The sequence below is a fragment of the Bactrocera tryoni genome, chromosome 3 (genome assembly GCF_016617805.1).
Source record: "Bactrocera tryoni isolate S06 chromosome 3, CSIRO_BtryS06_freeze2, whole genome shotgun sequence".
Lineage (NCBI taxonomy): Eukaryota > Metazoa > Arthropoda > Insecta > Diptera > Tephritidae > Bactrocera > Bactrocera tryoni.
The window spans coordinates 5,720,339-5,732,584 of NC_052501.1; the positions used below are offsets into that span (position 1 = coordinate 5,720,339).

A 12,246-nucleotide genomic window follows, 5' to 3' on the forward strand; every position below is an offset into this window, starting at 1 on the left:
ATAAAATAATAAATTGAAAAAAGCATTTGAATTCTTTATCGATATATGTATGTATGTTATACGTAAAATATTATATATATTTATTTGACTAAGACTACGTTCAAAAATATTAATTTACACGACTGTCGAACTTAATATCAAAAAACATAAAACTAACTAAGGGAAGACACTATTATTTGACGTGCGTAACTATACTGTAGTTACAACTTGGTTACTTTACATAGGATATTCCTATTCATATAAGCTTATGTGATTGATATTGATATTACTGCTTATCAACACCATTGCTACCGCTATCTTTGCGACGTAATAGCAAGGTTTGGCTAGCATGCGGATCGGTTAATGAGTATATTTCGGGTTCGAATACCGGCGGACACTCCATGTGCGGATATTCTGGCGAGTTGATTGTCGCTGCGTTCGCAGCAGTTGAATGTAACTCTTTCAGACTTCTATTGCCATTACCATCACGGGATTCATGCGGCGGTGGTGGCGCGATATCTTCTGGGGCTGTAATTACTTCGTTGGTTTGTGAGGTAGTCAAATGAACGTGCCGTGTGTTGCTGGCACCTGTGCGATCACCTTGATAGTGATTGGGTTGATGATGATGATGATGGGTGGTGTTCACTTTTGGAAATATGATCTGTGAAAAAATTTCCCGATCATATTCGCGACCAGCGCACGTTGGTGTGGTCGGCATTGAAATGCCGCTCATATTATGTTGCTGCTGATGACGATGATGATGTTGCGTGCCAAAGACAGTGCGGTGGAGCAGCGGTGAGCCTAATAAGCGTTTTTCTTTGGCACCCTTACCACCGCTAGCCGTCAAAACGCTACTGTTTATCGTTCCCGAAGCATTATTACCGCTATTGCTACCGCCTACTCCGAAAGTTGTACTCAACTTTGTTAAAATCGGTACGGAATTTTTCCGATGAGCATCATATTTAGCACCAGCCTTTTCTTTCAAATCATGATTATAGGTATGACTCTTCTTAATGCCTGAACCAGAGACTACGCTGGATAATTCCGCATCGCGTTGACTACTTTTATGCTTATTTAATGGCAGAGTCATGGTCATTGGCGAGTTGGCACTACTATTGTTTGTCGAATGCTTATGAAATTGTTGAAAAATGCGCTCGCTTTTACTCTTCTTTTTAATGCTTCCGGAACGCTTTTCACCTGCACTGCCTAACTCAGCAATTGAAGAAGTAGATGAGCAGCTATTACTTGAATGCTTCTTACTTTTGTGCGGAAGCAGAGCGAATGAACGCGACTTGCTGCTTATTATGCTGCTACACTCCGAGTGGTGGTCGGTATTGCCGCTTGCGGTAGATATATTGGAATTTTGACGTGATGCCGTGTGTACACCACTACCGCTAATCGGTTCATCACCGTATATTAGTTCATAACCGAAGTCGCGTAGTTTCAAACCTTCCTTGGTGCGAGTGCGACGTATATCTTCGTCGGTCGGTTTGAAACTAATTTCGTAATCGGGCGTCTTCGGTAAACTACGATTCTGAGTTTTGGACAGTTTACTACTTATACTGCCGGCACAACTGTCATTGCAGTCACCACCACCGCCACCGCCACAGGCTCTACTCTGTTGGATGTCTTTCTTTTCGACACCCAGCAGCACACGATTGTTATACATCTCTTGGGCCTCCTCCTCCTGCTTACGCAGCATTAAATCTTTCAATGTGATAAAGGTCTGTATGTTATGATGTGCATCCCACGAGTTGGCTGAGTTTATTTTGGGCAACGAATAGTCAAGTGTTTTTGAAGTTTGAAAATCGAATTCAACCAAATTTGGATTGGACGCATGTATAAAGTTGTATGGTATTTTACGCATTGATCTCGATGATATGCTTGAAGTTGATGTGGAATTACTGAGCGCACCAGGTGATTGATGGTGCGCGGAATAGGAGACATTACGCTCTGGCACCGGCGCCGGTGACGATGGTGGCCCTAAACAGGCTGTAGACAACATCGAAGAGTTGATTGAAAAATCTGTGCCGTTGCTTACGATTGAGATGTGACTTGAAGACAGCGAAAGTTTACGATCTGAATCGTCGTGAGTGGGGAGTGGTGGAGGTGGCGCCGCCGTTGATGGTACCAATTGTGGCTGCGGAGTATTCATACCATATGTAGGGGGATTATTACTTGGCTGAAGTTGAAATGACAGATCGTGATGGTAGCCAGGAGTATTGGTGCCGATCTGCAAGCCAAAACTGCCCCCGGGAACTTTTCGATAACTACGATACTGATCAGTGGGCACTGGAATGTCACTTGAATGTTTCTTCTCACTTGATGATATGCTGCTTTTGAACGGTAGGGTGCCCTTTGTTAGCTTACGCAATGAACCCAAATAACGACGTTCGTGTTTTGGCTGGGAAGTGTTGGGTGTGGATGTAGTGGCTGCTATGTTAGCAATGATATCCTTTCCTGATGATTGCGGTGAGGGCGTGCATAAATTGCTAGATACTAAGGATTCAGTTTCTTCACCAGAACTATCGGTTTCAGAGAACAAATCTTTCGTGTTGATGTCTTCTGCTGCGTTGCCCGATGAGAGTTGCCGCATGTTGTGCGAATTTGGCGGTTGTGTGTGCAATGTGGCTTGTTTGAGTAATTCCACCCACTGATTCAGCGCATCTTGCGACTCGACAGCAAAATAGAATGTTTTTGCGGCGTGATACACTTTAAAGGCATGCGGCTTCGAATGCACTTCCTGAGAATATAAAAAAACGTATATTAAGACAATTATAATCAACTAAGTTATCGAATATATATTTACCTTAGCTAATGATACTGTAAATCCAGGTAGAAAGATAACACAACTGGCTTTTGTTGCTTCCTTCGATCGGAAACCATAAAGGATAGTATTCAACATTACAAAATATAAGCGAGCCCAAAATGTCACGCCTCGTCTATCTTTCGTACGTCTGTACAAATGTCCTTGTATATCACCTGTTCCAAGTACTTTCAAGTTAACATTGCGTCTTTTATTGACTAAACTATGTTTTTTCTTCAGCGACAATGTGCGACTCTTGGTTGGAGTGTGCAATTCGTTGACTTGTCCTGGAGTATTCTGCATATTAATATTGGTGCTGGTCGTATTTGTCGGCGAAATCATCATTGCGGGCATTGTAGGTAAGGGTAATTGCAGTGGAGTATGGATAGATCCTTCTGCGTTTACAGAGGTTGCATTAGGTTTTTTAATGTTTGCAGGGGATTGCAATGTCGTACCCATCAGACTCAGGGGTTTCGGAGGAGGTGGTGGTACTGGTTGCGGCGACATGTCTTTTTGTTTACGTGGACGGGGTGGTGGCACAGGAGGAGTTTGCTGTAGAAACTCTTTTCGCGGCTCAATAGCGGGTGGTGTTTCGCACTCTACACCTGTATTGTCGTAGGCCGGAGTACTATGGCTTTTGTCTAGGCGACCTCGACGAGCTACGATGGGTGCGTTTACTGCTTCCACAACTTGAGTTGCAGTAGCTGCGTCGGGCAATGGAGCCGGAGGTTTGGGTGTGGTTGGTGTCGTTGTTGGCGTTGATGTCGATAGTGCTGAGGCTTTGTCTTCGCGCACAGCATTACGTTGCATGTCCAACACATCCTCATCCTCCTCATCCGCAAAGAGTATTGGCTCAAACGTTTCTAAAATAGTATTTTCAACATTGCAAGTATATTTTTGATCCACCGGATAGTCTTCATATTTCATATTAGCATCGAAGCGCACAACTTTGCTCACACCTGGCTTTGAGCGCTCAATAGAATTTTCACCATTTTCTGTGCCGTCGGCATTGGTTTTCGATTTGTTGAACACATCTTGTATTTCATCGCTTTTGCCACCCATACCTATGCAGGTTTTTGGTCGTGAAGTTAACTCTAAACCAAATCCAAATGATTTGCATTTATCACGTAAACTTGGTGACGACGGATCGCATACAATTCCGGCATTTGGTTTGTGATGTTGAAACACATCATTACTGCATTTCAGGTCACCACTGATTGTATGTCGACGTTGTAATACTGTACGGGGTTTTTCATAATATAGACGACTACGTTTCTCTGATGTCTTGGTTTCTGTAGGTGAAGAAGTGTCACTGCAATTGGATTCTGTATCCGAAGCAGTTGTAGCTGCTTTTTCTTCAGACTTCAACGACAAAAGCTCAAACGCAGCTTGATTAGTAGGAACAGTTAGGAAACCAGTTCTTGCGGGAGGCAAGTTTTCACCCCAACGTGATCCAACTGTGCGTTTTTTGCTTGGTAAACGATACGGTTGCATATAAATTTGACCATATATTTTTGTATGTTTTGGGCGCTTTTTTAATGTCAATAGCACATCAGTTGGAGATACATGCAATTGGTGCCAAACAGTTTTACCCTGCCACCCTACCACTGTCTGATAGTTAATCTGCACAATTTCGTCACCGTATTCTATTTTTCCAGAAGTATGCGCTGGTGAATTATACTTAATTTCAGTAATCCGATGAACACCATGATAATTGGATTCAATTTCAAAGCCAGGATCCATCTCTCGCTTCTTTACCGTGACGAGATTTAGTGAAGCTGGTTGTAAAAGCATAGGATCTGATATATCTTGTATAATATAATTGGCAAGTCGTTCAAGCTTCTCCGCAGTCCCACGTATTTGATCTACAGGGCGTTCGACGAAACGATCTCTCTGCGCCATGGTAGCCATTTCAAGCCCAAGACGTAGTAAATTTTTACAAATTTCAGTGAATTGAACCTGGCCTTGAAAGGGTGCGCGTTCCAACCAACCTATCAGAGGTTTTATAGTACCAATAGTCCGCGTAATATCACTCAAAATTTGTGTTTCAATTTTGGATGAATCACTATGCGTAACCAGCTGACGATGCAAGCTGTGTGCAGCTGTGGCAACATGTAATGCCATAAATTGAAGATTTTCTTTATCTAAATTGTAATACTAAAAATACCACAATGAATCCGATTATTATGACTATAACAATTTATGTGTATACTTACGAAATTACGCAAATTTTCAACAGCTTCCAAAACAATTTCCTGATGACCAATAGAGTACATTCCCAGTTGCTCCAATTCGTATGGGCGTATATTTAGTAGTTGACGGCCACCTACTTCATTATTTGTAAAAGATCTAATGTAGTTCTCCATTGACTCATCTAAACCTACAAATTTAATTAAATAATTTTAATTGATATTGTATATGTACTAATCGGGAGTGGCATATCTTGCTACAAATATATGTGACAATACTTTTGTTTACCATATAAATTTATAGTCTTACCCTTCAGCCAGTCGGTCACTTGGTCTGTCGTCCATTCTACAACGTTAATATAAGCCATTTTTGCGGTCTATTTAACAAACACTGGTGCCTAATTTTCCATTTGAGAGAAATTAAAAATAATTTTGTGCAAAATTTGTCCGTTTCTCACACCGTTCCGTAAACTACACCCAGCACTTGATATCAGCTATCTTCTGATGATTAACTTTTTGCAGCACCATTTCAAACTAAATCGCGTACTCCTAATATAAAACCTCCTAATTAAAGCACAGACAATTATTAACTGAATTGAAGTATAATAAAAATTATTGGATGGAAAACGTTAATACAAAGTATTTGTGTACGACTTTTTTATTCCAAACAGGCAGACAACAGTAGAAAATCCGCTAAAGTATTTCATTTTCACATAACTGAAATTTGACAGTTCACTGTCAAAAAGATAATGTTGCAAACTATTCATAAACATAACACTACGTTTCCACACAAACTGAATTCAGTTGTTAAAATCTGTATGTGAGTCCATGATCAAATTGATTTCCTTTGGCTTTTTATTGTTGTATTTACATATCGTCGTCATGATACACGTAAAATATGAATTTATTAATTATTAATTTATCAAATACTAATTAAATATAAATAATATTTATTGAAATCCAAAAAAAAATTGAATATCTTTCTCAACAAAGCGTGTACACAAATGAGTTCTCAAAAATGTATACCAATATTTAGATTATTGTAACTAACAGAAATTTAAACTTAATACCGTTAATGCTCGTATTAACTTATATAAAAAATTATTATGAATATTGACGTGATCTGGCATTGCCACAACTTTCAGATAAAATCATTTTCTTTATTTATTCTGTGTGAATCGTACCGCGTGCCGAATTGCAAAAGAAATGTCGGTATCTTCGTCCACACAGGGAAAACAAGTTAAATTTTACCCTTCCAGCTCGGCCAGCTCTGATAGGTAATTACCAATCGCTGTGCTTAAAAGTGAACAAATTTATTTTAACAAAGTGATCGGCGAACACATAACTACATACATATATGGATACAGTATCTAAATTCACTCTTGTTGTTTTTGTTTTAATTGCTGTCACTGTTTGTGCAAGGCAGGCATTCAGTGCGCAATAAACGATTCAGCGGCACAATAGTAGAATTTATTAATGAAAAGTATAAAAAATAAATACAATTTAAACATAACTACCTTGACAAAATCATATAAACATGGTTTCCTGTTTCGCGTTAATAAAACACTAATCCTATACAAAGAAACTGCATCTACATAAGTACATATAAGTACATTTGTGCAATCAGCCAGACTGGCAGACACAGAGTGCAACACGCGGCGGGTTATTTTAGCTTCTGATTCACTTTAATCTGGATAAAATAAGACGTGTAAAAAATTAATTAGTGTGTAGAAAAATTTGCCTCAGTCGGTCGAAAAACGTATGAATTAGATTATAATTTTGCATTCATATATACTGTACTGGCAAAATAAAATTTAATTTTGCTCCAGCTTTTTGCTGTGCAGTGCATAAGTGTTGGATTGGTATTCACTGCGCGCTTAAGTTTTTCTTTAAGACCGGTGAATATTCTATATTGTGGCGAGATCGCTTGTTTTTTTGTCTCCTAGTTCTTAAAAAATCATGAGTGGAGAAGTGACTATGCCACACAATGGAATAGTATGCAAAAGTGATATCTTGAAGAAAATTGACAGCGACACGGAGATGCCCCTCATCGAGCAGCCTGTTAAAAAACTACCGTCAGTAACAATATCTACTGCATCAGTGTCTAAATCATCCACGTCGTCATCTTCTTCGTCAACTTCATCACATATTTCGTGCACCGCCGATAGCGGCATTGGTAGTCTCATGTAATTTGAACATTTCACCATATTTATTCATATTGAAAATATTTCTCTAGTATATTTGGTTTTTTATTTCATCAATTATTTTAAGAACCATACGTAGTTTGCACAAATATTTGTTTTCTCTTTAGTTTACATCTTTTATAATACATAAAAGAAATACATTTTATACATAAAAGAAAGTAACATATCTTTTGTTCATATTCTCATTTGGTGTATTTGTAGACATTGTATGTTTGCATGTTGACTTGTTAGTATTTGTTTTCATAAATCCTTTGAAGATATCAACAGATGAAAAATAATGATGAGTTTTTTAAGATATTTTACAATTATAATTACACAGATAAATCACTTAATACTACAAGCGGTTTTGAACATAAAATATTAAAATCGTTGTTGAGTTTGAGTTGACACAGCAGTTGCTTGAAGACAGAATTTTTTGTATGTGAAAGTTTTATTAGCATCGTATCATTAATTAATTATTGCTAGTGTTGGCAAATTTTCTTTTATACATGTTTGTATGGACACATTCATGAATGCAAGCAATATCTTTGTGAGGTTATAATTTAAACATTATCATGCATTTTTTGTAAGCAATGCGGCATTTTATGTTTGGTCTTGCTTTCGTTGGTCAAATACAATCAGCGATCTCCCTTTGTGGACAATTCTATAAATACACTTGAAACGAAAAAAACGGCCGAAGCACATGTGAGAGGATGCCAATGCACATGTTGTCGATGATATATGCCGGTAAATTGAACCAATCGTGCAATTTTATATTAAAAACGACAATAAATGTTTATACATACATATATGTATGTAAGTACATACATATGTCCCTCAGATTATTTTTTAATTAAAATTCAAATCAAACATCGGGTAAATTAATGCAAATTAAAGCAAATAAGCTTGTGAAACAGCTTTACTGCATATAAATATTCTACAAAAGTAAATTTGTTGTAATTTCAAAAAAAAAATTAAACATTTGACTTTTACATATTCATATTTTAATAAACTAAAACATTTTTAGGTCATTATTATGTCATTATTATAACTTGACATATGTAGATATTGATTATATGAGACGTAACATATGTAATTCAAACATCCACATAATTCGTTTCAATTTGTGTATTTTTATGTGGTCGTCGAATTTCATTTGTTGTGTATGTCAATATAGATTATTATCAACATTCACATATGTAGATATGTATATTCTAGTGCGTTAACATGAGTTGATGGATATAAAAAAATATTTACGCAAATAAGAGAATCACGTGGAACAAAAGTTAATGCCCTACATTCTATTGCGTTTTCAAAATAAATTCTGAATATGTCAGGCATGGGTATGTTTGAAATACACATACATATTATTTACATACCTGATAAACTGAAATTCAGTCATTGTATGGAAAACTTTTCAATTTGACAAAATATCTTCACGAAATTCTTCACAGAGTGTTATCCAAGGAAATCCTACAATCTCTCAAGAAATTGTTCAGATCGGGCTACTAAAGCATATACATAGGTATGTATGTATGTAACTGTCATACAAACTGATCGATCAAATTCAAAAGACTTTTTTCTGCACTTGAATGCTACAAATATGCAGTTGTGAAGGGTATTATGGCTTCGATGCTGCCGAAGTTAAGGTTAATAATTTATCGAACTGATCTAACTAATGCATAAAATTATTGTTTTTAGATATTTAAATTTCAATTCCATCAATAGTTTTTTTTTTTTCTTTAAACTTGGTTAACGGTCTAATAAACAGTGAAAATGTACGGTAATTTGTTCTATATTAAGCAAGCAGGATTTATTTATTAATCAATGGGATGGACATCTTGAAAGCTCTGTATCAATTGGAAACTTTGCTTATTGTGCGTATTTGAAGTAATCCGGTAGACATTTGTCATATACGTTTAATATACAGAATCATCTGCTTAACTTACGGTGTTGGTATTCCAAAAATGCATATGTTTTTATATTCTATCCTTTCAAATTATCTCGTCATTGCAATGTATATTGTGTTAATTAAAGTAAATTTGTGCTTAAGAAACTTTTTATATTTATCATTCCAATTTCAGTGATGATCGCTCAGACTTAACGGAGCAACTTTATGTTGATCCAAATCTATATGTTGACATTGGTAATGGGGATTATTGTTGCCCCGCCTCACCTACCACTGTGCCCGGTCGAATAGTGTCATCAAATTCATTGGAGTCACCAGCACGTACCACTCCATCACGACCGGCGCGCCGCCAACGCACTACTTCAGTGAATAGTCAATCGACCACCGCCAATCCGGCAGAGTGCATAATCCGTGCCAATAACCGTACTATTTACACAGCTGGACGACCACCATGGTACAATTGTGCCGGTCAGCAAGTAGAACCATTCGTTATTGGTGAGTTCAGATGGGAACGTTAGTTGATTTGAATAGCGTTAAATTGTGGACTATAAAATAGCATAAGCTTTATCAGTTATAAATCAATATAAAAATGATAAGAATTTAATGTGACAATGAAATTTATATCTTGCGCAGGAGTTTGCGGTGGCAGCGCATCCGGTAAAACAACAGTTGCACAAAAAATCATCGAGAGCTTAAGCGTACCATGGGTGACATTGCTTTCCATGGATTGTTTCTACAAGGTAATCAAAATATTAAAGTTACTCCACTGAGCTTATTTAAAATATATATACTTTAATTTGTACAGATATTAACAGAGAAACAACATGAACAGGCGTTATTGAACGAATACAATTTCGATCATCCAGACGCATTCGATATAGACTTATTGGTGGAGGTGTTAACGAAACTAAAAGAGGGCCGCATGGTGGAAGTGCCCATATATAATTTTGTAACACATTCACGTGAATCAAAGACTGTGAGTAATACTCTTTTAAATCTAGTTTATAACTTCTAAGTTCATATTTAATATCTTACAGAAAACTATGTATGGCGCTAATGTCATAATTTTTGAGGGTATTTTAGCATTTCACAGCCCAGAAATACTTAAACTCTTAGATATGAAAGTATTTGTAGACACTGATGCAGATATACGTTTAGCAAGGCGTCTAAAGAGGTGAGTACAATTGAAAAGTACACGATTTGAAGACAATACTCTTACTACAGTCATTCAGATGTACCCTATATGCATATGCATTTATACATATAACAAGAAAATGCGTCTAATACCGAAGCTATGTAACATGGTTGTCCAATCTGAACAATTTCTTCGATTATTATATCGTTGCTTTGGACAATAATCCATGACAAAATATGTGAATATATCTCAACAAATAAAAAAGTTGTCCATCCAAAACCTTGATATTGATCGTTCAGTTTTTATACCACCCTTACGCTATGGTGGTCTAATATCGGCGGTCCCGAGAAATAAGCAGCTTCTTCGGCATAAAATGACGTGTTCAAGATTTTTGATCGATATCATAAACACTTAGGGGTGTGGCAGACATGGCTAACTCGATTGAGCTCGTCACGTTGATCCCTTATATCCCTGTATACATTTTATAGGGTCTCCCACATTTCTTTCTGGATGTTACAAACTTAAAACTGTTCATGGTATAAAAAAAAAGAATTTATAAACATGCGTCACTTTCGTAACAGTACCAGCTTTGCTGCCTGACGTAGTTCTGACGTATTTATATTTTTGAAACATGTTGGATGGCTTATCATAGTTTCTTCATATAAAGATTGTATCTCGTTCTACAATTTAACGAGATTGCCACACTGACAAATATATATTAAAATAGTCAGTATGGCGCTGCGAATTATTTTGGGAATAATAACTAATTAAGTAAATCTTAGCAACATAGATGTATGTATAAATGCATATGTTTTTATTTATTGGAAAATAATAAATTATACATTTCAATTCGCCGTTATGCATGCTTAAAATGAAAATGATTGTTATAAAGAAAATAAAAATTCTTTTTCACAGAGACATTTCACAACGTGGGCGCGATCTCAGTGGTGTACTTAAGCAGTATTTAACCATGGTGAAACCTTCTTATGCCAATTATATAGCGCCAACAATGGCTCATGCTGATATTATCGTGCCACGCGGCGGCGAAAATAAAGTAGCCATACATCTCATCGTGCAACATGTGCATACACAATTACAATTGGTTAGTTATATGTGCACATAATTAAATATACCTAATAAAATAAGCATTTTTTTTCATTTAGCGTGGCTTTAAGTTGCGTGAAACATTAGTGAATTCCTATAAAGATCAACCAATGCCAGAGTCGCTACATCTACTGCCACCAACACCACAAATCAAAGGACTGCATACTTTTATACGTTGTCGTAGCACTTCGAGAGATGAATTCATATTCTATTCTAAACGTCTTATACGTCTGGTTATTGAATATGCATTAAGCCTTTTCCCATTTAAAACAACGACTGTGGAAACACCCCAAGGCGTGCTCTACGAAGGTAAGCCAATCCGACTTTATCACAAACCAGAGAAAATATTTGAAACTAACTTTATTTACCTTTAATATTTTAGGAAAACGCATGGGTTCTCGTAAAATATGTGGCGTATCTATATTGCGTGCTGGCGAAACAATGGAACAGGCTATATGTGATGTTTGCAAAGATATACGTATCGGCAAAATTCTTATTCAAACTAATCGTAACACTGGTGAACCAGAGTTATACTATTTGCGATTACCTAAAGATATCAAGGATTACAAAGTCATTTTAATGGATGCCACAGTGGCTACAGGTGCTGCTGCTATGATGGCTTTACGCGTTTTGCTTGATCATGATGTACCAGAGGAGAATATAATATTAGCTTCTTTGTTGATGGCTGAAATCGGTGTTCATTCGATTGCGTATGCTTTTCCAAAAGTAAAAATTGTGACATCTGCACTGGATCCTGAAGTAAATGATAAGTTCTACGTGATACCCGGTATTGGTAATTTCGGCGATCGCTATTTCGGTACTGAACCTTCTGATGACTACCTTTAACTATTTAGATTTAAAAAAATTAATTTAATAAAATAAAGAAAAGTAATTTGAATGGAACTGGAAATTTTTTACTGTGTGCTAGTTAACTCATACAC

The 12,246-nt window shown here is 36.8% G+C and overlaps 2 protein-coding genes across 5 annotated transcripts; one reads left to right on the forward strand and one right to left on the reverse strand.

The window, feature by feature from the left end:
- Nucleotides 1-52: 52 nt before the first annotated feature.
- On the reverse strand, nucleotides 53-5,672 carry LOC120770917. The gene is made up of 5 exons (XM_040098613.1): nucleotides 5,435-5,672; nucleotides 5,285-5,372; nucleotides 5,002-5,165; nucleotides 2,789-4,942; nucleotides 53-2,722 (listed from the first exon to the last, which is right to left on the reverse strand). Exons 2-5 carry the CDS (start codon nucleotides 5,340-5,342, stop codon nucleotides 266-268), a joined length of 4,833 nt encoding a protein of 1,610 aa, XP_039954547.1. The 5' UTR covers nucleotides 5,343-5,372; nucleotides 5,435-5,672; the 3' UTR covers nucleotides 53-265.
- Nucleotides 5,673-6,134: 462 nt separating this feature from the next.
- LOC120770864 (uridine-cytidine kinase-like 1) lies at nucleotides 6,135-12,208 on the forward strand. 4 transcript variants are annotated; one of them, XM_040098480.1, is made up of 9 exons: nucleotides 6,158-6,457; nucleotides 6,921-7,160; nucleotides 9,242-9,561; nucleotides 9,700-9,806; nucleotides 9,872-10,042; nucleotides 10,104-10,240; nucleotides 11,117-11,303; nucleotides 11,365-11,614; nucleotides 11,688-12,208. In XM_040098480.1, the coding sequence occupies exons 2-9, from the start codon at nucleotides 6,934-6,936 to the stop codon at nucleotides 12,149-12,151; spliced, it is 1,863 nt and encodes a 620-aa protein (XP_039954414.1). In that variant the 5' UTR covers nucleotides 6,158-6,457; nucleotides 6,921-6,933; the 3' UTR covers nucleotides 12,152-12,208. The 4 variants fall into 4 exon arrangements, with proteins under 4 accessions (XP_039954417.1, XP_039954414.1, XP_039954415.1 ...); XM_040098481.1 differs by having other exon boundaries at nucleotides 6,166-6,251; XM_040098483.1 differs by lacking the exon at nucleotides 6,921-7,160 and having other exon boundaries at nucleotides 6,135-6,251.
- The last annotated feature ends 38 nt before the right edge of the window (nucleotides 12,209-12,246 follow it).

Coding starts and splice junctions, on each gene's coding strand:
- LOC120770917 (XM_040098613.1), bottom strand. CDS start 5,342: ATGGCTTATATTAACGTTGTAGAATGGACGACAGACCAAGTGACCGAC. Junction 5,166..5,284: donor AGTGACCGACTGGCTGAAGG/GTAAGACTATAA, acceptor TTAAATTTGTAG/GTTTAGATGAGTCAATGGAG. Junction 2,723..2,788: donor TTACAGTATCATTAGCTAAG/GTAAATATATAT, acceptor TTATATTCTCAG/GAAGTGCATTCGAAGCCGCA.
- LOC120770864 (XM_040098480.1), top strand. CDS start 6,934: ATGAGTGGAGAAGTGACTATGCCACACAATGGAATAGTATGCAAAAGT. Junction 9,562..9,699: donor AGTAGAACCATTCGTTATTG/GTGAGTTCAGAT, acceptor TATCTTGCGCAG/GAGTTTGCGGTGGCAGCGCA. Junction 11,615..11,687: donor CCAAGGCGTGCTCTACGAAG/GTAAGCCAATCC, acceptor TTAATATTTTAG/GAAAACGCATGGGTTCTCGT.